The 22,771-nt window shown below is 55.6% G+C and overlaps 7 protein-coding genes across 7 annotated transcripts; 3 read left to right on the top strand and 4 right to left on the bottom strand.

The window, feature by feature from the left end:
* The first annotated feature begins 616 nt into the window (after positions 1-616).
* Positions 617-3,091, top strand: L226DRAFT_532889 (uncharacterized protein). The gene is made up of 10 exons (XM_067680352.1): positions 617-1,122; positions 1,185-1,235; positions 1,297-1,521; positions 1,579-1,582; positions 1,655-1,796; positions 1,852-1,969; positions 2,024-2,110; positions 2,173-2,263; positions 2,321-2,417; positions 2,494-3,091. Exons 1-10 carry the CDS (start codon positions 855-857, stop codon positions 2,821-2,823), a joined length of 1,413 nt encoding a protein of 470 aa, XP_067537445.1. The 5' UTR covers positions 617-854; the 3' UTR covers positions 2,824-3,091.
* Positions 3,092-3,431: 340 nt separating this feature from the next.
* Positions 3,432-5,651, bottom strand: L226DRAFT_611290 (uncharacterized protein; the record flags this gene model as incomplete). The annotated part of the gene is made up of 17 exons (XM_067686268.1): positions 3,432-3,445; positions 3,505-3,596; positions 3,651-3,708; positions 3,750-3,776; positions 3,827-3,947; positions 4,006-4,091; positions 4,147-4,188; positions 4,225-4,421; positions 4,479-4,549; positions 4,603-4,645; positions 4,834-4,879; positions 4,930-5,011; positions 5,069-5,115; positions 5,374-5,384; positions 5,443-5,456; positions 5,513-5,554; positions 5,610-5,651. Coding segments are annotated over 17 exons (1,035 nt in total), but the record flags the coding sequence as incomplete, so codon positions are not given.
* Positions 5,652-6,692: 1,041 nt separating this feature from the next.
* Positions 6,693-8,887, top strand: L226DRAFT_611289 (uncharacterized protein). The gene is made up of 7 exons (XM_067686267.1): positions 6,693-6,873; positions 6,966-7,070; positions 7,126-7,781; positions 7,845-7,941; positions 8,007-8,430; positions 8,496-8,750; positions 8,813-8,887. Exons 2-6 carry the CDS (start codon positions 7,037-7,039, stop codon positions 8,623-8,625), a joined length of 1,341 nt encoding a protein of 446 aa, XP_067537443.1. The 5' UTR covers positions 6,693-6,873; positions 6,966-7,036; the 3' UTR covers positions 8,626-8,750; positions 8,813-8,887.
* Positions 8,888-10,433: 1,546 nt separating this feature from the next.
* L226DRAFT_483081 (alcohol oxidase) lies at positions 10,434-12,989 on the bottom strand. The gene is made up of 8 exons (XM_067676993.1): positions 12,957-12,989; positions 12,755-12,887; positions 12,435-12,695; positions 12,250-12,381; positions 12,138-12,189; positions 11,716-12,081; positions 11,589-11,667; positions 10,434-11,542 (listed from the first exon to the last, which is right to left on the bottom strand). Exons 2-8 carry the CDS (start codon positions 12,858-12,860, stop codon positions 10,739-10,741), a joined length of 1,800 nt encoding a protein of 599 aa, XP_067537442.1. The 5' UTR covers positions 12,861-12,887; positions 12,957-12,989; the 3' UTR covers positions 10,434-10,738.
* A 654-nt stretch (positions 12,990-13,643) lies between these two features.
* On the top strand, positions 13,644-14,839 carry L226DRAFT_459885 (uncharacterized protein; the record flags this gene model as incomplete). Its single annotated transcript, XM_067675554.1, has 4 exons — positions 13,644-13,889; positions 13,943-14,271; positions 14,333-14,421; positions 14,493-14,839. The coding sequence occupies 4 exons, from the start codon at positions 13,644-13,646 to the stop codon at positions 14,837-14,839; spliced, it is 1,011 nt and encodes a 336-aa protein (XP_067537441.1).
* A 4,704-nt stretch (positions 14,840-19,543) lies between these two features.
* On the bottom strand, positions 19,544-19,816 carry L226DRAFT_424044 (uncharacterized protein; the record flags this gene model as incomplete). The annotated part of the gene is made up of 1 exon (XM_067674617.1): positions 19,544-19,816. A coding segment is annotated over one exon (273 nt), but the record flags the coding sequence as incomplete, so codon positions are not given.
* An 878-nt stretch (positions 19,817-20,694) lies between these two features.
* Positions 20,695-21,165, bottom strand: L226DRAFT_436672 (uncharacterized protein; the record flags this gene model as incomplete). The annotated part of the gene is made up of 1 exon (XM_067674767.1): positions 20,695-21,165. A coding segment is annotated over one exon (471 nt), but the record flags the coding sequence as incomplete, so codon positions are not given.
* Between the last annotated feature and the right edge of the window lie 1,606 nt (positions 21,166-22,771).

Here is a 22,771-nt window from a genome sequence, read left to right as displayed (position 1 = left end):
GGTGAGGGGGGCAAGGAGCTTAAGAGCAAAGGCAGAAGATAGCTCACCGGCGGCCCGCCAATCTCCGCCAAGGACTGCCAAGGGAGCACGTCCTCGGGAATCCACGTGGTGGCGGTATCCCCGGCGGCGATCATGAATCGGCATAGAGGCGGCAAGTTCGGATTGACTCGGACTCGGACTCGGACTCGGCCACATGTGTCTCTTCCTCTCCTCATCATTGCACCCAAGATTGTTTGGTAGCTGCTGCAAGCTCATCATCATGATCTTCGACGAGCATCATCCCGCATCGTCGCTATGTTGGCACAAGGCTCCGGCTGCGAGGCTCACACCGAACCCGGCTTAAACCCGCACCTCGAGATGATCTAGTCCGAAGACACATCACCATCAACTCCGATTGGTACGATCGTTTGTTGATCCCGGGGCGGGGAAAGGAAAATAGACGGTCGGGGCGGTCGAGGCTGTACCTGGCTGTACCCGCTGATACTTACATCTATATGTATTCGACCTAGGTGGCACCCGGGGGCACTCGTTCCTGACTCGCCTTAGACTCGCCAGACGCTACGACGAACGACGAAAACGACATAGAGGGCTACAAATACGAACCTCACAGGTATCTCTCGACGATCCATCTCTTGCCTGACGCTCACCACTGAATTGTTCTCTCAGGCTCTCTCAGGCTTCCTCAGCCATCCCCGTCTCCCCGATATCGGCTAATTAGTTACGGCCTTCAGTGACCGCCAGATTAAAATCGTTCTCCGAGTCCTTGCAGCCCATCTTTTGCTCCTCTCACCTGTCCTCCACACGTCCCAGCGCGCATCGCGCCCTCTCTGGTTTACCCTCACGGTTCCGCCACCATGCTGTCGCTCTCTGCGCTGTCCGCTCTTTTAGCTACCACACTGTCTCTCGAACTCGTTGACGCCCACGGCGCTCATGGCCATGGCCATGTTCACCGGGACGTAGCAGCAGCGGCAGCGCCATCCGGGACAGGGAAGTACAACATCCCACCCTTGTCTGCCATCACCTCGGGCCTCCCAGCGGGTGCAACGCCTACGCTCTCGTCGACGTTCTCTGCAGGTGCCAAGCCGACCGCATACTCGAACGCTCCCGCTTTACCCGCCAAATGTACGTCCAGTTTAGACTCTTTTGTGTTGAAGCGCTGCAGAATTGACCGAGCACGCTTGCAGTCGTGTTCAACGCGGGGGATTGGCCGGTGCTCGATCAGATACCTCCTACCGGTATGTATCAGCACTCCCGCAGGCACTCTGCACCCAGCCCTGATGTTCACGCCATCGTCAGATTCGGACCAGGTCAAGGAGTGGCTGAAGGAGCTTGATGGTGTCGATATTCCGGACATCAGGCCGACAAAGGACGGCTCGTGCGATGGCGACCCAGAGGCCGCTGCACAAGCTCAGCAGAACGGCTGGTGGACGTGCGGTTCGTACACATCTGGCAACGATATCGTCCAGTGCCCCGAGAAGAACACCTGGGGTGTCAGCTTCGACGATGGCCCTGCTCCCTATTGTGAGTCGTCATCACACGCTTTAGTGCTTTATATATCTGTCCGCATGCTGACTAACTCTCCGCCACAGCTCCGTAAGTTACAGCACGAGTTTGGGCTCCGCTCTCCGATACATGCTGATCCCCCGACGAACAGAAAGGTCCTGCAGTACCTGTCCGACCACGACCTCACCGCGACCTTCTTCACAGTTGGTTCGCGCGTCGTCTCGTACCCCGAGATCCTCATCGACGAGTACATGGCTGGGCACGAGATCTCCGTCCACACCTGGTCGCACCCCGTACGTGACACCACGCTCTCGCTTGCAGCCTATAATTAACGCCGCTCGACACCAGCCCCTCACCTCGCTGACCAACGAACAGCTCGTTGCAGAGTTCGGCTGGACGCGCCATGCTATCCAGACCGTGCTCGGGGTAACACCCACGACCATGCGCCCCCCGTACGGCGACATCGGTACGTTTCCCGGTGCTCTTGGCACCGCTCCCCAATGCTGACCAGTGACACCAGATAACCGCGTCCGCGCGGTCGCCAACGCCATGGGTCTCCGCCCGATCATCTGGACGACCGGCAGCCAGGGTGACTTTGACACCAACGGTACGCATACTGCGCTATTGCTCTCGTCATGTCAGACTCATAGATCTGACCGCCACATGCAGACTGGCGCGTTCCTGCCGGCCAGCACACCGGCCAGGAGGCGTTCGACGTCTTCGAGGGCATCCTCGGCCAGGCGGCTTCGATGGATCACGGGTGAGCATATGATGCTTCGTGCTGCTTGCGCATGCAGTCCGCTGACCTTATCACTAGCTTCATCGTGCTTGAGCACGACCTGTTCGAGATCGAGGTCGACCTCTCCGTCGGATACTTCCTCGACGCCGCGCTCACGCACAACCCGCCTTTCAAGGTGCGTTCTCACTTATTTCATACGTTGACTGTGATCATTATTGGTGCTGACACGCCCCTTCCACCCGCACACGCAGCTCGAGTCTATCGGCAGGTGCATGAACATCGCGCTGAACAACATGTATCAGGAGACCGCGGACGCCGGCAGCGCCGGTTCCAACACGACCACCACCGCCGCCGGCAGCAACACGTCAAAAGCCCCTTCGTCAACCGGCAGTGGAGGCTCAAAGGCCCCGTCATCGACCGGCTCGTCGTCCTCGAACCCCTCGACATCCGCGTCGACCAACTCGTCTGGCGGCTCGTCGAGCGGCAGTGGCAATGCGGCCGCCGGGCTGCTCGTGCCTGGCTCGGCGGTGTTGGGTGTCGTCGCCGCTGCGGTTGCTGCTGTCTTCGCTGGGTCGCTGTAGGTCTCTGATGCTGTCAGGAAAGATGTTTACCAGCTGTTCGGCGACACGCGGACTGTGGTGTTTTACACACACTATGTAGCCAAGCCATACGGACTTGTCTGGATATTCTATGTACGTGGACCTTAATCGCAGCTGCGTCTCTCTGTTCTGTCCTCGTGGTCATCCACTGCGATCTGCCCGGGCGACGTGTCATAAGAAACCCGCTTTTCGGACTCGAGGTGAGTTTTGGATAGATCGCAGTTCAATTTGAAATCAATATCACAGTGTAAAATCACGTTGATAACAAATCCCAAGACGAAGGCTCTATGTACGTCCTTTTACGACGGGTGGATACATCGGTACGTACTAGACTACTACCCACACACACGCTCGGAGCCTCAGGCTTCAGGTCGGAGGTAACAATGAACATAGCGAAAAGTCGAACACACACCTGACAGCGCATTTTGGTTTCCCTGTTCCCCCGCTGTCTCAGTTGGCTCTCTAGGAGCAAGGACTAAGACAGCGCGAGAGCAGGTACTCGTCCCGAGGACCGCGGAGAGGTATGCGCCAGGACCGGAGTCCCTCCCTCGGGAAATAAATGAAACCACTGACCTTGACCTCCCGGGAGGGCTTCCATCGGCCACTAAGATAATCGAAAGCATGGTTAGCGACACGAGCGCAGACGTCAACAAGCGCACCAACCGCCTCTTGCATACTGAGCATCTTGGAGTGCTTGCTGCCTTCTCTCCGTCTTCCTGCCGCCGTTCCAGCTTCGTCTTGCTCTTGCCTCTTGCCTACCAAGCGAGGTTAACAACACCGACGAAAAGGGCAACGATTCGGACACTTACTCCTCTGTCCGCCTTGGCAAGTAATTCCCCGGGAAACCGATCTTCGCCCGCACGAGACCTACACCAAGTCAGTGAACGCGAGACAGACAAAAAACGCACCTTCAAGCGCATTTTGGTTTCCCATGCCTATGCACTGCCTGAGATCCTCAGATCCCAGACAGCGCGCAGGTAGGTACTCGTCCCGAGGACCGCGGAGAGGTATGCGCCAGGACCGAGGTCCCTCCCTCGGGAAAGAAGAGAAACGACCGACCTTCGCCTCCCGACCGGCGGGAAGTCTCTGTTGGCAGTACCGGAGCACTGGAATGCATGTCCCCAGTCAGCGTTTGGGTGATCCAGGTGCAGACGTGACACTCACCGCCTGTTGCGATCTGTTAATCCCTCCAGGTCTTGCCAGGTCGTCCTTGGTCTTGAGCTTGCGGTGAGTCTTGCTCTTGAGTCTTGCTAGAAGGCTGATCAACTTGTGAACATCGACGAACGGACAACTTCGAATACTCACCTTGTCCGCCGGATCCGGAAGCCGTCCTCGCCGTCTCCAGACCTATAACCGTCAGTTCACAAGAAGGAGAAAACGCACCTTGAAGCGCATTTTGGTTTCCCACACCTGCGCACTGCCCGATATCCTTGGATTCCGGATAGCGCGTAGGTAGGTACTCGTCCCGAGGACCGCGGAGAGGTATGCGCCAGGACTGTGTCCCTCCCTCGGGAAGAAAATGAAAGCACTGGCCTTGACCTCCCGGCCGGCGAGAGGCGTCTGATGGCAGCACCGGGTCACTAGAGTGCGTGTCCAAGTCAGCGTTTGGATGATTGGGGTGCGAATGCAACACTTACTGCCTCTTGCGATTTAACAATTTCTCCAGGTCTTGTGTGCTCTTGAGCTTCTCTCTTGCTCTTGAGTCTTGCTAGAAGAGCGTTCAACATGTGGACATTGACACAGACAAATTCAAGTACTCACCTCATCCGCCGAGTCCGGAAGCCGTCCTCGCCCGTCGCCGGACCTATAACCCGTCAGTTCACAAGAAGGAGAGAACACGCACCTTGAAGCGCATTTTGGTTTCCCGTGCCTACGCACTACCTGAGATCCTCGGATCCCAGACAGCGCGCAGGCAGGTACTCGTCCCGAGGACCGCGGAGAGGTATGCGCCAGGACCGAGGTCCCTCCCTCGGGAAAAAATAAACGACTGACCTTTCCCTTCCGACCGGCGGGAGGGATCTATCGGCGGCACTTGGCACTGGAAGACCGTCAGCAGCTAAACAATGTAGACTTCGACAATGTACTTACCGCATCTTGCAATCTGCGAATCTTCCCGCGCCTTGCCAACGTCGTCTTCCCCGTCCTCGAAATCGTCTTCTCGCTCGTCTTCCTGGATACTCAAGTCAACATATGAGATAGTTGAGTGGGTGGTTGTTCGAGTACTCACCCTACCGTCGGCCTTGATCAACATTCCCGTCTTCTCCCGCGTAATGCCTGCAATATCATGTCAATCCGAAACACGAAAACGAAACACGCACCTTACGAACCTGCAACAATAAATCAGCGACCGCCAAAAACAAGATACAAGTAAACGACCTACCTTTCATCATCGTACCTGAAAATAACACTCAGATCCGTTCTGCCACCATCGGCGAAGATAATATGCGACTCACCAGTTTCTCGCGGACCGCCTGCTCCTCCGTTCCGACTTCCCACGTAACCTACAAAACAGAACACAAGCAAACGACGTACCTTTCACTACACTACACGGTAACAGAATGTAAGCCACCGTCCAATCCGAGATTCAACGAAACGACTTACCTTTTCCTTCGATCCTGGGACTATACGTAAGCATCAAGCCAACCGATTCGAGAAGTAACCAAAGACATACCGACACGCCCAAGGCTGGAACGCTGCTTCCGTTCTCGCGAACCTACTCTGCACTGGTAGTGACTGGATTGAGAGGGGAATAGTAACGGACGACTCACCAACATGTGAATGTCAGCCCGCCCACCCGCCCGCCATGTCATAATCCCCGACACACCTGCAACTTGCCGATACTTGGACTGGCCAGTGTACTACGCGTCCCCGTCAATAGCAGAGGACAAGAGGTTGGATGACGTTGTACCTTTTGCAATGCCGCCTCGAGCAGCGCGTAACAGACTGTTGACGAACGTTGAAGGGGCAAGCATCCCGGTCAGATGAGAGGCTGTAAAGGTGAACAGGGGAGGAATAGACACCTTGGATGTTGCCAGGAAGGGGAGCGGAAGTTGGGGAAAGCGGAGATAGAGAACATCGATGTTGGATAGAGATCGACGGGGTGGGGGAAGAGAGGCGGGGGAGCGGGAGATGGTGGAAGAAGAGAGAGAAGGTTGAGAGGGAAAGGCATACCAGACCAAGCTCTTATACATCCCGGGGGTGGCGGCGGGCGATGGTCAGCCTCGCCGGACACGGAAGCGGAGCCGGCAGGCTGGTTCGTAATTTCTTGCTGCGCCTGATGTCTCTCTCAGCACTCAGCAAAAGAGAAGAGATATGATTAACCGAGGGAATTCGTTGGCGGGCGCATGGATGAATGAGGATGAGAAGCGAGAGCGAACCGGAGGAGCATCCACTCGTTCCAAACGCGGGGATGGAGAGCGCTTCAAGTAGGGATGCAAAGCACGTGAGCGTGTCTACCAGCCGCTCCGAACTTCTCGGAGTTCAAAACTTTGCCCTTTTCCTCTCGCCCCCCCTCCTCCTGGCATGCACTCCATGTCCTTCCAAACAGCCACCCGTTCCAGATAGATGGCAGTCAATGTAACTTGAAGGGAAATGAAGGGAAAGGAGCAAAGCTGCAGGGGCTCAGCTAGTGACAGATGAAGCTTAAGCGCCGCCACGTGTCGTACCGGTCCGCTCCTCTTCGCAGTTTTGCTGCCACCCTCAGCCTGCCACCACGACCCGCATCTCAGCTCGCTGCCGCATTTTCTGTCACTCGTCTGTTAACTCGGCTGTTGTACAAGTACCTCGTCTTGCCACCTTTCTACGCTGCCTGCCTGTGCCGAACACACTCATCCTAATACACCATCAATTCGCACATTTCAAGTTCAACTATACGGCCCATGGTCGTTGCTGCAGCTCAGCAGGTCGGAAGCCGGTTAGGAGGGAGCTTGTCAGCGTGCGAGGTGCCTCGATGTTACGTCAATTTCTTTGACATTAGTCTTGCTTCTGTCGGGATCGCTTCGTGATCTTTAGTATCATCCTCGGCCTCCTGCGGTATGTCCCGTCTCGCGGAAAGTTTTCGTGTTGCCTGTATGACTGATGTTGAACTGTAACACCGTCTACGTACCTCTCTGTTGTACTCACAGCCTCGAACTGCAGAGCGTAACGCCGGATTCCGCCGCTGGAGCGGAGGTGTGACGTGCACGTCAGAACCAAAATGATGGGAAGGCAGTGTAGGACCTTGTGTCGTGGTAAGTAAGGTTGTTCACCTCCTCGTATGCGTTGCCCTTATCCCTCACACACCAGCTTTCTCCTCCCTCTGTACCATGGAGAACTGCCGTCTCCCACTTGAACTCTGCGAGCTGGTCATTGACAACATTCCGAGGTCCCATCCTTGGTGGGAGGGACATGGCGGGTACGATCTTCCCAGCTATCGCGTCAAGTTCACTACCATCTGTTCTGCATGGCTCCCTCGCGCACTTCGCATCCTCTACCATACGCCTGTCCTGACCGAACCCCAGCAACTCGAACTCTTTGTTCACACCATCACACGTCGCCCACCGCTCGCCGACATGGTTTACGAACTCGTGATTGACCCAAGTGATCCCCGCAAATATATCCCGTTTCTACGCCACACGCTCGTAAAGCGCCTCCGCCATCTGACAACCCTCATTCTTGGCTTCCCATCGCGGATGGTGTGGGTGTACCCTCCCCGATACCACTTGCTCGTCGCCCAGTTCCCCATCACAGAGCTGGCCATACACTACCGGCAATTTCTATCCTCGTTTCGCACGGTGTGGTTTGAGACATTCCGCTTGATCTGGTCGCTTCGCCATCTCCGAAAGCTGCATCTGGACATGCAGTTAGACACCGTTCCTGACCTGACGGACACAGACGTGCATCGCCTGGCGGCAATCCGACGACCATGGGCATGCGCTAATCTCAAGACGCTTGTGTTGGATGTAAGGTCACCTCCACGTACCTCTTAATTCACACGTTTCTGACTGTACCACGACGTATCACAGGGCTGGGACTACCACGATCTTCTTCCAGAGCATGCCTTCGGCACGGCTGTGGAGCGGCTCTGTTTCCAGCTCTATGGGAACCCCATCTCTGAGTCCGGTGAGCAACGTTACTGTCATCTGGAAGTATACTCGAGAACTCATCAAGGCGGTTTCGACATTCAGGCGTGTTCTTCACCCAGATGAGCGACTTCTCGTCACTGCAGGAACTGTACGTCGCAGTCAAGGCAGGAATCGGCAACTCACAAGACGGGGAAGAGGCCTCTATCACTTCCGCATACCTCGCTCCCATCCTCACCCATCTTCCGCCGCAGAACGCTCTCGCTACCATCACAATTCGGCTCGACGATGCGGGAGGCCATGCGCAGCCGTCGCGGGAAGCATTTCTGCGGGAACTATCCTCACGTGGGGTGGACCAGCTCGTGACCAAGAAGTTTCCCGGGCTCAGGTCGGCACGCTTCGAGGTGCCCGAGTGTTTCGATAGTGCCTATGATGAAGAATGGTGGCACCGCCTGCTGGTCGAGCATTTGCCGAAGCTGCGCGGGATTGTATCAGTGTCGGTGCACACCTACGGACAAGACGATTGGCGGTAAGCATGCAGACTTTCTCCTCGGTTGTCTAGTCTGACTCCAAGAATTTTGTTCGCTTTGATAGGGCCAAGAGTCTCTGCTGGGATGACGAGGACGACGATAGCTTCCAGGACGTCTCAGAGCTAGGCGATAGGCGCAATGAGAGTTCGGACGAAGACGGAGACGAAGACATTGCCCTGGAAGCTGGATCGTAGTCCACGTATTACCCATATAATCATATTATGGTTCAAGTTACGAAGCTGTGCGAGAGACCGATGTCGGTGTCTGACTATTTGAACAGCAGACGGATCGAGAGAAGTTTGCAAGTGCTACTACGGAGGTACGTCGTCATCGTCTCGGACCTATTCCGGCCATCCAGAACGTGATACCCACAACTGTCAGAACAGCGCTCCGCCACGAAGACATGAGACATGTTTCGACCTCTATGATGACCACAATTCATAAGCCTTCAAAATCCTGAGCGTCCATCCGGTTCGTCCCGTCTTGGATCGCACTTCTGGAGCTTCTTCGATGATATTCATATTCGTCAGTGAATGCACGGGCGATATACTCCTTCCCGCTCGGGCAGTGCAAGTCGTTCGTGAGGTTCCGGGTGGACGTCTGAGCGGTGTATCCAATCTTCTCGTCAGGTTCTCGGATGAGGAGCCTCACAGCCTGTGCGAAGGTGTACCTTTCTTGAGTCCTCTCCTCCCATGGGTACACACGGCATTGCGGCGTACGGGCCCATATCAGCTATATCGGTCGCGCGCTTCGTCAACGTGGGCATATGCCAGTGCCTTCAGAACATGGAAGATGGCGCTGCAGGTGGGATAGGTGAGTTTCGGTAACAGTTTGATGACACGCATCTTCTGCAGATTTAGGGCTGCTTACGCCGACATCACCAGCTATGTTAGACGCGACCATATGTCCAAGGATAGATGCTCTGGTCAGTTCGCGCGATCATATATGTACGAGTACTCACACTGGTTTTGCCATGACTAATACACCGAGGCCTAGCTTGTCGGCGCCCAGGTTGATGGTCTCATGTCCTATGACCACATGCCATACTCATGCTGTTCTGCCGATACACCCATGCGAGGATTGGGGTTGTGAGTCAATTTATCGCTCATCCTTTCATCTGGTCTTGATGGTTCTCTCCCCCTGCAGCAGAGGTACCCTTCTAATAACCTTCCCCTACTACGTACTCTATGGAACCTTCTACGTTCACGTTTATTGTCTAACCCGGGCTTATCCGGATGGAGGACGCATACGTATAGCTCCTCCAACGCCGAGAAGAGGCTGATCTGCGATACCAGTGCGCCTTGTGCTGTCTTCGTGAGTGCTCTCTTGTTGAGAGGCGAACGTGCTCACCTGACGTGGAAATCGGCTTCTGGTAGATGGTGAGAGAGAGCCGTGTCACAGACGTCCCAAACGCTCGCTCCGGGAGGAAGTCATAACAGTCCCCAGAACCGGAGTCCTGCACGGATGCAGAGGCAGTCAGCGATCGTGGACACGCGAGACCGAGGTTGTACTCACCCCTAACACAAGTGTCTTGAGGTTGGCACATGCCCATGGTCTCCGGATGGCGTCGAGGCGCTGCAAGACTGCGTCTGTGAGACCGCCAGCGGGAGAACGCTCCATCTGGAGCTGCAGCACCTGAAGATGGCGTAACGACCATATAAGACGGAATACCTCTAGCCAGGACATCGTGCTCTCCGGATGAAGTAGGGCAAGGTCCGTGATATGATACGGCAACCGTGACACGAGTGCATGATGACCGGGAGGGTAGGCCCATGCCGTTTGATCGTGCAAGTCATACACCAGCATCTTGAGATGACGGAGACGTCCGACAAGCGTGTGTCTGGTGAACGGGATGTATGTACCTCTTGAAGTGACTACGGGCTTGATCACGAGCTCGCAGACCATGTCGGCGAGGGCAGCTTATTACCTCCCCGTCGTGTTCTAAGTCCATTGCGCTCTGTAGTCCCGGACGGTTCTTCGCAGCAAATGAACTGGAGGCGATCTTTGTGTAAAATGTGTGCACTACGTTTTGGAGATGGCGGAAGGAGCGACGCGCCCGTAGAATTCTTCTTCGCCGTCAGTCTCGCTTCGCTGCCATCAGGACGGATATTGGTCAAGAGCGTACAACAGTCTCGTGAATGTCAGTTCCCTTCGCAATCATGCTCTCTGTACATGACGATTGGGTGCTCAGTGTCTATGCCTCCGAGGCAGACCGGTGCTGGTCAGGATTCAGTCCAGGTCGCCACTGGAAACCCGGGAGCGAACCTGTTGTGACGGAGACTGGACATTCTACAACAAAGTGTAGTTTCAGCCCGCCCGCTCTGCACTCGTAGTGACTCCCTTCATCGTGTCCGCACACTTTTCCGCTACCATCACCGCCGGTGCCATGATATGAGACCCAATGATCTCTGGGAAAACGGACGTGTCGCATACTCGGAGACCACGGACGCCATGTACCTTGAGTTCGGTATCTACGACGCTGGGGCGCTCGCCGTGTGTCTCCTTTCCCATCCTGCAGGTAGAAGTGTAGTGAAAGCATGTGCGTAGGTGCTCGCGGATGAATCTATTGATGTCCTCGTCGCTGGTGCCGTCCGGGACCTTTAGATCCATCAGAGGGTAGCCCTGTTTGCGCACCTCTTCGCTGATTCGGAGTGCAAGTCGGATACCCTTACGAAGGGGAGCGTAGTCGGAGGGATCGGAGAGGAAGCCTAGATCCACGTCTGGGCGTGCGCGGGGATTACTGGTCGCTAGGCGCACCGATCCCTCAGACTTCGGGCGTATGAGCGTGACTAGCATCGTGTAGACCCCCTTTCCGGACACGTCGTAGTCGCCGCAATCATGGGCAATGTGCATAAGCTCAATATCCGGGCGATTCTCGGGCAGGGAAGCGTCCAGTCGACGCGGGTCCTTGTTCGCAATGCTCCCAGAGTCATCGAGAAGACGACTAGGGACGAAGGTCGAAGAATTCTGGAATGGCCGCGAGAAGGCACCCTGCCCGGAGAGGATGTACCTGGCAAGTTCCATGACGGCTTTGAGGGGGCTTTCCTCAAGATGGTGTAACGAGTCGCTCAGCGGAACTTCGAACGCTACTGGGACGCCCATGTGGTCCGACTAGGGTTCGATCAGTATGAATTCTTGACGAAGAGAAGATACGAACCAGATGGCCGCCGACCGCTGGCATATCTTGATGCACCGGTATGCCCTTGTCCAGCAGATGTGCCTGTGGACCGATGCCACTGACAAACAATCAGTGAAGTGACAGAGGCGGATAGAGTACACCATACCTCATCATCAGAATCTGAGGGGACCCAAGTGCGCCGGCGCACAGGACGACCTCCTCACGTGCTCTGGCAAGATAACGGTATCCGGCTTTCCTCGAGTTAGTTGCTTCAAAGTATACCCCCGTTGCGTAGAGGCTCTCTCCGGCGCGCTCCAGCTCCAGGCGCGAGACAATGCTATTTGGGCATATCTTCAGGTGCTTCCAGCGGTCCTGCGCAAGCGTAGGATGTAGAAATGCCCGATAGGTGGAGTGTCGGTGGTATTCGGAGTCCTGTACGATGTCCACTATTCCTGTGCATGCCGCGGGAGCATCGGGGCTGTTCAAGTCTGGGACACGCTCAATCCCTAGCAGTTCTACTGCATGGTCGACGCTGCGAAGGGCCATCATGATTACGATGTCTGCGAGTACTCATGCCGTCTCACATACTATGCGGTTGTCTTGTATGGGATGTCCTTGAATTGCCTATTCTCCCACATGCCTGGGGCGCACGTAACCTCTGTCAGTCACCAAGGCGAAGAGCATATAGATTATCACGTACCTGTCTTGCCTCGGAACGGCGCTGAGGGGTGACTGCGCGCTTTCTCTGACTTCACAAAGTACCGTTCCAGATCGCTATAGGCCCAGCCGTCGTGCCCCAACGCCTTCCATTGGTTGTAATCTCCGGGAGAACCTGATGCAAGCGTCAACAATGGCGCTACAAGTTTTGGTCCCGTCCAGACTGACCTCGAGTGTAGAGCATCCCGTTGATCCGCGAAGTGCCACCGAGGGCTTCGCCGCGTATTATCTCCAGAAAGCGATTGTCGGCGTTCTTCAGTGGGAGCGACCACCATCTGGCGGCCAGAGAGTCCTTGGCGAACATATTCCCAGACAGGAGAGGGACACGGGATGCCCATGTGTCGGCAACGGGACCCTGTTCAAGCAGTAGCACTGACACATCCCCATCTTCGCTGAGACGTGAGGCAAGGACACATCCCGCTGTTCCACCTGTGAAGCGACGTCAGCTCAAATCGCAATTCTCACGTATCAGCCAATGTAGGTCGTACCTCCCACGACAATATAATCGTATGTGTAGGTATCGATAGGTATGCTGGGAGAGACAGGAATGGGCGTGCCGACCTCTTCCGGGAGCACCTCGGGAAAGCCGGTCATGGCAACTAGCGATAGCGATGCAGTTCACTGGATTAGGGCAAATATACCAGTGTTCAGTAAATTGACGAAGATAATGGCTGTCTGAGACGCACGTACCTATGCCACTTTTGAGAGTAGAGAGGGGGCGGCTGAGTCTCTGGGTCTCTCACACGGGTGTACAGCACACTTATAACTGGGATATTCAGGATCCGACCTCTCGGAGAATGAATCTCGCATATGTCCGTACTTCCATACACACATCCAGCTCTCTCCCAATCCCTCACAGGTCTTGAACGGCATTTGTCAAACTTAATAGCTCGCTATACACCATCAACTCCGAATTCGACCCTCACAGAGACTCGGTGAATCATAGTTCAAAGACTATCCCCCTTGTGTTCCTCCGAGGGCGGATGCAGGCCAGCGGCTCGCCCGCCGCCCAGTAGGCTTCTTACCGGAACCCTGAGTACTTCGGACACTTCCACGACCACATGCATGCCGCTGGGTACGTTCCAGTCCAGGTCCCTATCATGGAAGCTGATACTGAAGGACTCGGGTGGGATTCGTCAAGAAGTTTATCCGCTTCTTGAGCTCAACGCCGTGATCGAAAGGTAGTGCAATCTGCAGCGTCACACTGCTTGGGCGCAGGTCGAACGCCGGAAGTGCACTGTTCCACTGATTGGTGAACAGTGCACCGCGACTGATTGTGCCCGGAAGGCTCCTGGCGGTGAGCCTCTCGTCCACATGTTTGTTATAAAAACTGGCCTTGCACTGACATGCAGAGCCATCGCCCTATACGTCCGCAGGATGTCGGTCAGTACAGAAACGACAGAGCTATCACTTCCCCCAGTTCCTCCAGCAATACAGTCTTTGCTCACCTCCAATGTCAACCTGCTTGTCATCGAGACGGTCTTCCCCACTCTCCTGGTCCCCATCGCATTCGGACTATTTCTTTTCTCGACTCCTGAGCTTCGCAAGAAGCCCGTGTTCATACTCAACATCTTCGCCATTGTACTGGGTCTACTTCTTGGTAGCATTGCGATATATTGCCAGGTGAGTTTGTGCCGTATATCCCGATCACTGGGAACTCATGCTCCCGCCAAAAGGCCGGGGCCGCATCGGGCAAACTCGCCCCTACGGAGTTCATCACCGTGCAGACATGTCTCTACTTCCTCATCCCAATCTGCGTGCAGAGCATCCTGTTGGTTAGGATTGTCGCCGTGTATCCCCCCTACACCCTTTCCTGGACACGCAAGATCCTGATATATGGCACGCTCGGGGCAATAATGGTCGCGCGTATCATCAACGTGTCCTTTTCCTTCCACAAAATCAATGAAGCTGCTAGGAGACTGCGCGACTGGGAGGCTGTCGGGCATATTGCTTGGGTCCTTCCCAACTCGCGAGTGGAGTGGTTCCTTCAGCTGTTCTATGATGTGTGAGTTTCGACTCAGTCGTTTCCCCGTGTATTCCAACTAAAAGCTCATCTTTTGTGATAGGATTGCGTCCATGCTGTTCTTGCTCCGCCTGCGCCACGGCAATGTGTTCAAGGCTAAAGTGTATACGGATAACGGCATCGTCACGACTGGTCAAAAATGTAGCGCATCTCGCAGTCCGCTTTCTTTATTGGGGATCGTGCTAACCTCCTTCATCAAACAGGGTCATACACCGCACGTCTTCGCGCGCTGTTTTGGCTTGCACTGTCAAACTTTGTGCTCCCCGTCATCTTCAATATAGCACTGCTCATCATGGTGTATACCGGCGTTGACGACATCCGCGGGGCCGACGTTGTCATGGTTAACCCATACATGGAAATTGTCGGGGTACTTTTGGCCACCTTGGTGTGCAGCAGCGGCACGCAGTGGGGAAACGTGGAGATCCATCCCGCTCGAGAGGATCCGGTATCCCTCGAACACTGCCCCACGGAGTCTCTACCATCAATCAAGTTCGCTGCTTCCAACGGTCTTACGTCGCAAGTGAATGACGGTGGTCGAGGTGCGGTGTGAAGACACCTCCAGCGTCGTCAGGTTGGAGTAAAGGAGTAAAATGAACGGCTGTCATGTCCGTTGATCATCGTAGTCCTTGGACTCATGAAGTATCTTTGGAAGGCGTTGTATGTACCAATACTTTATCATGTCCGTACCTTCTACCTTCTACCTTCTACCTCGAACCATGCATTCTCTCAGAATTCTTTTCCTAGGCCCCTCGCAGAAACGAAACTGTGGCTTGGCTTCGACAACAGACATCGGCTCCACCGCCTTTGAACGTCATGGGGACACACGACGACGGCCAGCTTCAGGCAGCTGAGGAATATTCCATTCCTGTGGTGCACAAATACATGTCCCGCAATGAGGCTGATTCCCTATTTTGTGCAGCCACACACCGACGCGAACACGCATGCGGGCTATCGGTAGTACGTAGACGGCGGTCAGGTGCGCTGATGACTCCGAGGAGGAAAGAGGGAATGTAGGTATAGTAGCAGACGTACCGTAGACAGCTACGGGCGTGGACCGTGGCCCGGCTATCCTACTGCGAGCGAGGAGTTGCATAAGGTGAGTGGGCGCGAGTTTGAAGGAGGTTGCAGGGGTCAGAGTCACGCGCGAGAGGTGGATGTTGACAGTAGAGGGGGCACAGCAACGAGGCGTGTACGATCAGGGCAGTGGGACGGAGGAGAGAGAGGAGTAGCGCAGACGGCGGAATGTACTTACCTGAACGCGTAGTGCAGCAATAGATGAGCAATGCGACGCGTTGTCGTGCTGTCAGGATCTCCAAGCTGAACTTGAAGGCGGTGTAAGAGACATGGAGCGTCAGAACTGTGTGAGAGGACGTACCGCGTTGCCCTGCGCTGACAGCATGTATGCCGTCAGATCATACAAGCTAACACATTGCACACACCGCTGTGTCGTGGGGGCTTGCTGACGGCACGCGCGATGACGTAGGACGACGACTGGGACTTACCTGACTGCCATGCTCATGCCGTAGTATCTCTCCCTGCGAGCTGGGACGTTGAATGCAGTAGCAAAACACGATACAATGGGTTCCTGCGCGTTACGTTTCTTTGCAAGATGGCGAGAGCAAGAAGGCGCGTGCGAGAGGCGAGTTCGAGAGAGGGCGCAGGTGGCAGTGGGACAGGAGCGGTCAAGGCGAGATGGCGAGAGAAAAAGGAGCAAGCGCAGACAGAGACAGCGATGCGGACAACGCGTGCTCTCCAAGCGCAAGGAGAGAGAGGGACACGTCCTGATTGTCTGAGCTATGGTGATACGGCGGCGCTTAGGCGTGTAGCTTTAGCGGAAAACGTACCAACTCGAAGCTGGAGTTCCTCCAGCTTCGAGCGGCCTTATATAGAGTTCAGTAAACTAATACATGAGGATGTCGTATGTAGTGCTAGTGTACAACGCGGAAGACTCATGCGAGAGACCTAAAGATGATCTAACCGAAGAAGAGCGCTAACCGAAGGTGAGCGCTCGCGAGCTCGTAACATCACCCCCCCTTCAAGCTTCGCGTCCTCGCGATCTGGTAGACCGTCGTAGTGGTGGTTGCGGCGGGAGAGGCGCGATACGGATGGTAGGCATGCGCGGGGCTTGCGGGTTCCCCGCGTGGAACGCATCTAACAAGTCCTTGCAGGAATGAAGAAGGTCGGACCGGCGTTCCCAGGTGGCTTCGTGAAGCGGTTTCCCCTTCCATCGGACGAGGTACTGCAGCCGTCCCCGCTTGACTCGGGAATCTAATATCTCTTCTGGCTCGTCATTCGTCGCTACCAGGTTAGGGATAGGGCGGCCCGAAACCTGGTTCGGGAATTCTGGCTCGTGCGCCGGCCACAAGAGAGCTTCGTTGAACACCGGATGGATCGCCTTCCAGGCCTTCGGGAGCTTTAGCCGATATGCGCCTTTACCGATCTTCTTCTCGATCTGAAAGGGACCGTACCGCTTGTCGTCGAGCTTCTTGCTCGGGCGGTCCGTGGTGATATGGTATGCATCCAGGTACACCCAGTCCCCTTCCTCGTACTGACGCGCTGCTCGCTTATGCTTGTCATAATTTCGCTTCATGACGTCCTTCGCTATTGTCAACGCCGCTCCCGCCTCCTCTTGTATTCGCTTCATCCTCGATGCAAACTGTTCTGCCGCCTCTGCTTTTACTTCCTTCCTGGTCTCTACTCCTGTGTAGGGCTCTCGTCCGTGTGTCATGAAGAACGGCGAATATCCCGTCGCGGAATGTTCGCGTATCCGGTATGAGTACGCTGCCATTGGTAACCAGTCCGGCCAGTCCTCCTGCCGATAGCTGGTGAAAATGCGAAGGTAATTCTCCAATTCCTGATTCATCCGTTCCGTCTGACCGTCTGTCTGGGGATGGTACGCAGTGCTTGGGTTCCCTTGTATGCCTAACTTTCGGTACAGATCGCGGATCAGATTCGATACAAAGATTGATCCGCGGTCGGAGTAGATCTTCTCTGGAATTCCATGTACAGAGACTATGTGCCGAATCAACATATTCGCCCACCCCTCCGATGAGAGCTCGTCTCGTGTAGCTACCGGGATGAAGTCTTTCGACTTCATGTCTACCATCATGAGGATCGCATTGTTGCCCTGCGCGTCCGGTAGGTGCGTGATCATATCTACTGACATGTGCTGCCAATTGTATTCAGGCACCGGGTTCGGATTGAGCGGCGCCGCCCTCGGTAAGTGATCTATTTTGGTGCGCTGACAGGTTGGACATGACCTGACGTAGGCCTGGACATCTCGCTTAATGGACGGCCACCAGTACGACCGGTAGATCAGCTCTTGGGTCTTTGCTCTGCCCGGGTGTCCCGCAGTTACGGAATCATGGTGTGCCATGATTACGCGCCCTCGGAGCGCCTTGTCCGCCGGCACTACTACCCTCCCCCGTCTGTAGACCAGGCCGTCCTCGGCCGTGTACTCCGCGTCCTTCGCGGCGAGCTTAGACTTCACTGAGTTGTCAAGTTTATCCGCGCGCCCGCGGATGGACGTCAAGAGCAACTCTGTCCCGTCTACTTGCACTCGAAACCATTCCGTTTTCAGCATCACCGTCAAGTCTGTCTCCTCCCTTCCCGCGGCGTGATCTACTCGTCGCGACAACGCGTCTGCGCGTCCCATTGTCGCTCCCGGCCGGTGCGTAAGGACGAAATCATAGTCCTGTAGACTAACTACCCAGCGCGCCTGTCGCACGTTCAGCCGTTGCGGAAGCCGAAAGTACTCGAGATTTTTATGATCTGAATGGATCTCGAAGGTTTGTTTCGCGCCCATCAGGAAATGACGCCATTCGTCTAACGCGGTCATGACAGCGAGCATTTCTCGATCGTAGATCTCGTAATTCCGTTCCGCTGGGCTTAGCGCCTTCGACAGGTACGCGATGGTCTTCCACTTCCCTCCCTGCTTCTGCGACAGTTCCGCTCCCACTGCATAGTTAGAGGCATCGCACTGTACTCGGAATACATCGTCGTCGTTCGGAATCGCCAGTACCGGCGCCGACGTGATGACTTCCTTCAGCCGCCGGAATGCCTCCTCCTGCTCCGTTCCCCAATTCCACTCTGCCGAACCGGTGAGTCTGTGCAACGGCGTCGCGATCTTCGCAAATCCGGAGATGAATCTACGATAAAAGTTCGCGAATCCTAAGAAGCTCTGCAATTCCTTCTTGCACGTCGGCACCGGCCACTGTACCACTCCTGCCACCTTCGCTGGGTCCATCTTCACTATCCCTTGAGAGATGATATGGCCGAGATACTCAGTCTCTGACGTCTCGAACTCGCACTTGTCTAATTTGCAGGTGAGTTTGTTCTCTCGCAGGATCTGGAGGACCTGGCGTACAACCTCTCGATGTTCCTCGAGCGTCTCAGTAAAGACCAAGATGTCATCAAGGTACACGATCACTTTGCCGCGCAAGATGAGATCTCGGAAGACGTCATTCATCATCATCTGGAACGTCGCCGGGCTATTGGACAGACCGAAGAACATTACGAGCGGCTCGAATAGCCCGCGATTGGTGAGAAATGCTGCCTTCTCCTCGTCTCCTTCGCGTATGCGCACATTGTTGTACCCCCACCTGATGTCCATTTTAGTGTAGTACTTCGCTCCCTTCAGCTTGTCCAGGAGCTCCGATATGAGCGGGAGCGGATACTTGTTCTTCTTGGTCATCGCGTTTAGCTTCCGGTAGTCTTGTACTGGGCGAAGCTTGCCGTCCTTCTTTTTAACGAAGAAGAATGGCGCTCCCCACGGGGACTTCGACGCTCGGATCCTTCCCGTACGTAAGTTTTCCTCCAGGAAGTCATCTAACGCGCGTTGCTGATCAAGCGTCATGGGGTACACTTTGCCGCAGTACGGCTGAGCATCAGGCAGCAGCTCGATTGCATGATCATAAGGCCGGCGCTCGGGGAGTTCAGCGAACGTCTCTTCCGCAAAGACGTCAGTGAACTCTCGGTATGCTTCGGGTACGGCTTCCTCGAATGACCGCGCTTCCCGCTGCTTATTTTGTTCTATCGCGATATCCATCGCCTTCGCGTGTAGCTCCACCGCCCTTAGCCGCTCCTGTCTCGAGGCTAGGTATGCATCCACCTGCAGCGCGAACAGCCGCTCCCCCTCCTCCAGCACGCGCTCGCACGAATCCGGGCAGCGCGCGAACTCTACCGTCTTCGCGCGCCAGTCAACCCTCGGATTGTGGTGCGCGATCCATTCGTAGCCTAGGAACACGTCCGATTTGCCGAGGTCAGTGACCAGGAACGTCATGCGCTCCCGGTGATCGCTAATCTGGACTAGGACTTCTACGTAGTGCGTGATGCGCCCTCCCGAGTTGACGGTACCGTCGGCATTGTAGACGTCGATCGGCACCTCGAACGCCCGCGTCTCCAACCCATTCCGGCGTACGAAATCACGGTGCATGCAGGACCCCGTGCTCCCGGAGTCCAGTAGCGCGTCCGCGTCCACTCTCCTGTCCGTCCCTGGTACATATATAATTACAGGTATGTTCATCTGTCTACGAGTGCCGCGCGCGCGGACCACCTTAAATAGCTTGGGTCCGTATGTTGTAATACTATATACGTTGGACTGTGTTTTGGCGTTCGCCGCACTCGAACTTTTATCTACTGTTTTTGTGTTTTTGATGTGCTTGTTCTTTTTATTGGAGGGCTTTTTATAATTGTAATACTGAGAACTTTGGAATATATAAGATTCATCACTACACGACTGTCTGCAGGTGTTGCTACCTATGGTATCGTACAACCCGCACGGGGTTGCGCCCGTCGCGGGATCCGGATCAGAAAGACTAAGAGAGAAATCGGAATCGGACAGCTCTTCGCGGCTTTCCTCCACCTCCAGCGCCGCGTATCTGTTGCCATTCAAGGGGACGACGCGTGATGCGGTCACGACGCCCCGTTTGCAAAACCCGCAGCTCGGAAAGAGTCCGGGTTCTCCTGCGCCCATGCGCGCACCTGCACCTGGAACTCCTCATCCTCCCACACCGCGCGTACCTGAGCGCGAGGAGGTGGCGCGCGCTGCTGGTTGGGCGCGGCTCCTCCAGGTACCCGGTGCCACCGGTTTTGGCAGTCCCCGCCCTCGTATCGTCTCCTCCCGCACTGTATACACACTCCCGCCGCCCTCGCCTGGTCAATATCCATGGGCTGCCCTCGCCCTCCATACACGGTGCCCGTGGGGTCGACTCGTCCTTGCCACTGCCTCGGGGCAGGCGGTGCCGGCGGTACAGGTTGTTGAGACTGGGTTTGCGGGGCGGGTTGCCGGGGCGCTGCGCCGGCCTGTCCGCTATTCCGCGTGTTCGCTCGTGGCGCCTGTTCCGCTCGACCGGGTCCTATGGTGAGATAACGCAACCAATTCTCGTCCAATCGGATTGTCGCTTCCTTCCACGCATCGTACGTTTCCGGGATGTCGGCTGTACGATAGATTGACTCCTTGATCCTCGTGTGCGTGCCGCGTTTCGCCCATTCGAGTACTAGCAGATCATCAGTGGTGAGATTCGCTTCTCGAACGTACCCCTCGAACTTCTGGAAGTACTCGGCGGCGTCCTTGCAGTTGGTCTGTAGGAGCGTCTCGAGATTCCGAAGGGCCGTCCGTTCCGCTAGCCGATCTGCATACGTCATGTCGAGTTCTTGCCATACTTGCGCGAGCGTGACCGTCCATAGTGAGGTGGTCGTGTCGAGGTGTCTGTCCGTGAACGCGTTTACCCAGCTGTCCACGCCTGTTCCGCTCATGTTTCCCAACAGAATTGTGATCCGTTGGTTTTCCGGGGTTTCGGGACTAGAGGCGAGATATCGCGTCATCTGACTCTTCCAGGTGCGGTAGTTCTTCGGCGTGCCATCAAAGGGGTCAGGAACCCGAGGTCTCATGACGCGTGCCGTGGGTGCCGGGGCCTGGGCGTGTACCGGAGCTGGGTGCGGATTGGCTGGTCCGCGGGCCGCAGCTAGCAGCTGCATCAGTTGGTGGTCGGTTAACATATATGCAGGGGGTGCTGCTTGCTGCACTGGCTGCGGCATGGGTTGCGGTATGGGCTGCGCCTGTTGTTGAAACGCCTGCTGGAACAGGGCCTGCGCCTCGTAGGCTGGAACGTGGTCCTCATCCATGCTGGAGGCCTCGGAATCACTGGTTTCGGAGGACTCCGACGTTGTCGGAGTCGGAGATCGGGTGTTCGCGAACGAAATGGTGGGCGCCGCTTCTTCGGAACGTGGTGTATTGAGTTCTGCGCAGCCGTAGGCCGAACCCCCGTATCACTGCGCTTCGCTCGATACCTTCGGTTCGGTTGATCCGGGCGCGTCGATCTGCGAATCCTCCGACTTCCGAGGTCACAACTCCCTCGCGAAGCCTTGTATCGTACGGGTCAGTGCTTTGTAGTACGGGGAACCTGCTATGCTCCAGCGCAATTGTGAGCCGCCCTCAGTGACCCTGGTCAGAGTGTGAGGCACGCCGGCAAAAAGCAACCGAACCCAAGGGGAGACCCTGGGAATTACCGAGAAGCCCAAAAGATCGCTGGAACGTAGCCGGCTGTGTACGCTATGCGCCCGTCGCGGCGGTAACGACAAGAGTACAGTGAAGGCTATCGTACCCGCTTGTCCCTGCGGTCCGGGATTCTGCTTAGCCCTGCAGTCCGGGCGTAGAGCTTCGAGTTATGATACGGCGGCGCTTAGGCGTGTAGCTTTAGCGGAAAATGTACCAACTCGAAGCTGGAGTTCCTCCAGCTTCGAGCGGCCTTATATAGAGTTCAGTAAACTAATACATGAGGATGTCGTATGTAGTGCTAGTGTACAACGCGGAAGACTCATGCGAGAGACCTAAAGATGATCTAACCGAAGAAGAGCGCTAACCGAAGGTGAGCGCTCGCGAGCTCGTAACATATGGTCCACCTTCCGGCGGAAGCAGGCGTCAATCACGCAAGAGGGCTAAATGTCATATTCCAACACACATTGGTCCAATTGGAATATAAATAGGTCCTACGATAGAAAAGCCATACGCCCGTTGTGTTATGATTCTAGGGCCCCGGAAGCTGGGCGTTTCTGTCCCGCGCTCAGAAGGTTTTGGTCCTGGCGCGATAGACTTCCTGTCCGCCTTATCCAAGAAGTCCAAATCTTAATTGACAACTCACCTTGTAATTTTCAAAATTGCATGATATAGGTCCTCATAGCCTAGGAAAAATAGCCAGAAGGTTCCCAGTGGGGTAGGATGAGGTGTGCAGGGCAGCTGACGAAGGGGTGGGGCTGATCTAGGAGACGCTGGCGGGGAATTCGGCGTGTAAGCGCTGGGAAATTAGGTTGTTTGGCGCGGAAGAAGGTCACTTTCATCGAGGCTGAGGAGTTGCTACGGTTGAGCGTACATGCAGCGGAGTATTTTTCCAGGTATAAGATAGTTTATTAGAGTGTACAGAAAGAATTTCAAGAACAACGGAGGCAAAACGGAGGAAATCGAGGCAGGACGGACAGGCGTGCT

The sequence above is a fragment of the Lentinus tigrinus genome (genome assembly GCF_003813185.1).
Source record: "Lentinus tigrinus ALCF2SS1-7 unplaced genomic scaffold L226scaffold_7, whole genome shotgun sequence".
Lineage (NCBI taxonomy): Eukaryota > Fungi > Basidiomycota > Agaricomycetes > Polyporales > Polyporaceae > Lentinus > Lentinus tigrinus.
Note: the sequence above shows the minus strand (reverse complement) of the source record. Positions and strands in the feature narration are given on the sequence as shown.

Excerpts from the sequence above, each read along its gene's own strand:
- L226DRAFT_611289 (XM_067686267.1), top strand. The coding sequence starts at position 7,037 with ATGATGGGAAGGCAGTGTAGGACCTTGTGTCGTG. Across the intron at positions 7,782-7,844 it reads TCAAGACGCTTGTGTTGGAT|GGCTGGGACTACCACGATCT; the intron begins GTAAGGTCACCT and ends GACGTATCACAG. Across the intron at positions 8,431-8,495 it reads TACGGACAAGACGATTGGCG|GGCCAAGAGTCTCTGCTGGG; the intron begins GTAAGCATGCAG and ends TCGCTTTGATAG.
- L226DRAFT_532889 (XM_067680352.1), top strand. The coding sequence starts at position 855 with ATGCTGTCGCTCTCTGCGCTGTCCGCTCTTTTAGCTACCACACTGTCT. Across the intron at positions 1,123-1,184 it reads TCCCGCTTTACCCGCCAAAT|TCGTGTTCAACGCGGGGGAT; the intron begins GTACGTCCAGTT and ends GCACGCTTGCAG. Across the intron at positions 2,418-2,493 it reads CGCACAACCCGCCTTTCAAG|CTCGAGTCTATCGGCAGGTG; the intron begins GTGCGTTCTCAC and ends CCGCACACGCAG.
- L226DRAFT_483081 (XM_067676993.1), bottom strand. The coding sequence starts at position 12,860 with ATGACCGGCTTTCCCGAGGTGCTCCCGGAAGAGGTCGGCACGCCCATT. Across the intron at positions 12,696-12,754 it reads CGATTATATTGTCGTGGGAG|GTGGAACAGCGGGATGTGTC; the intron begins GTACGACCTACA and ends GTCGCTTCACAG. Across the intron at positions 11,543-11,588 it reads CAGCGGTCGGCGGCCATCTG|TCGGACCACATGGGCGTCCC; the intron begins GTTCGTATCTTC and ends ATCGAACCCTAG.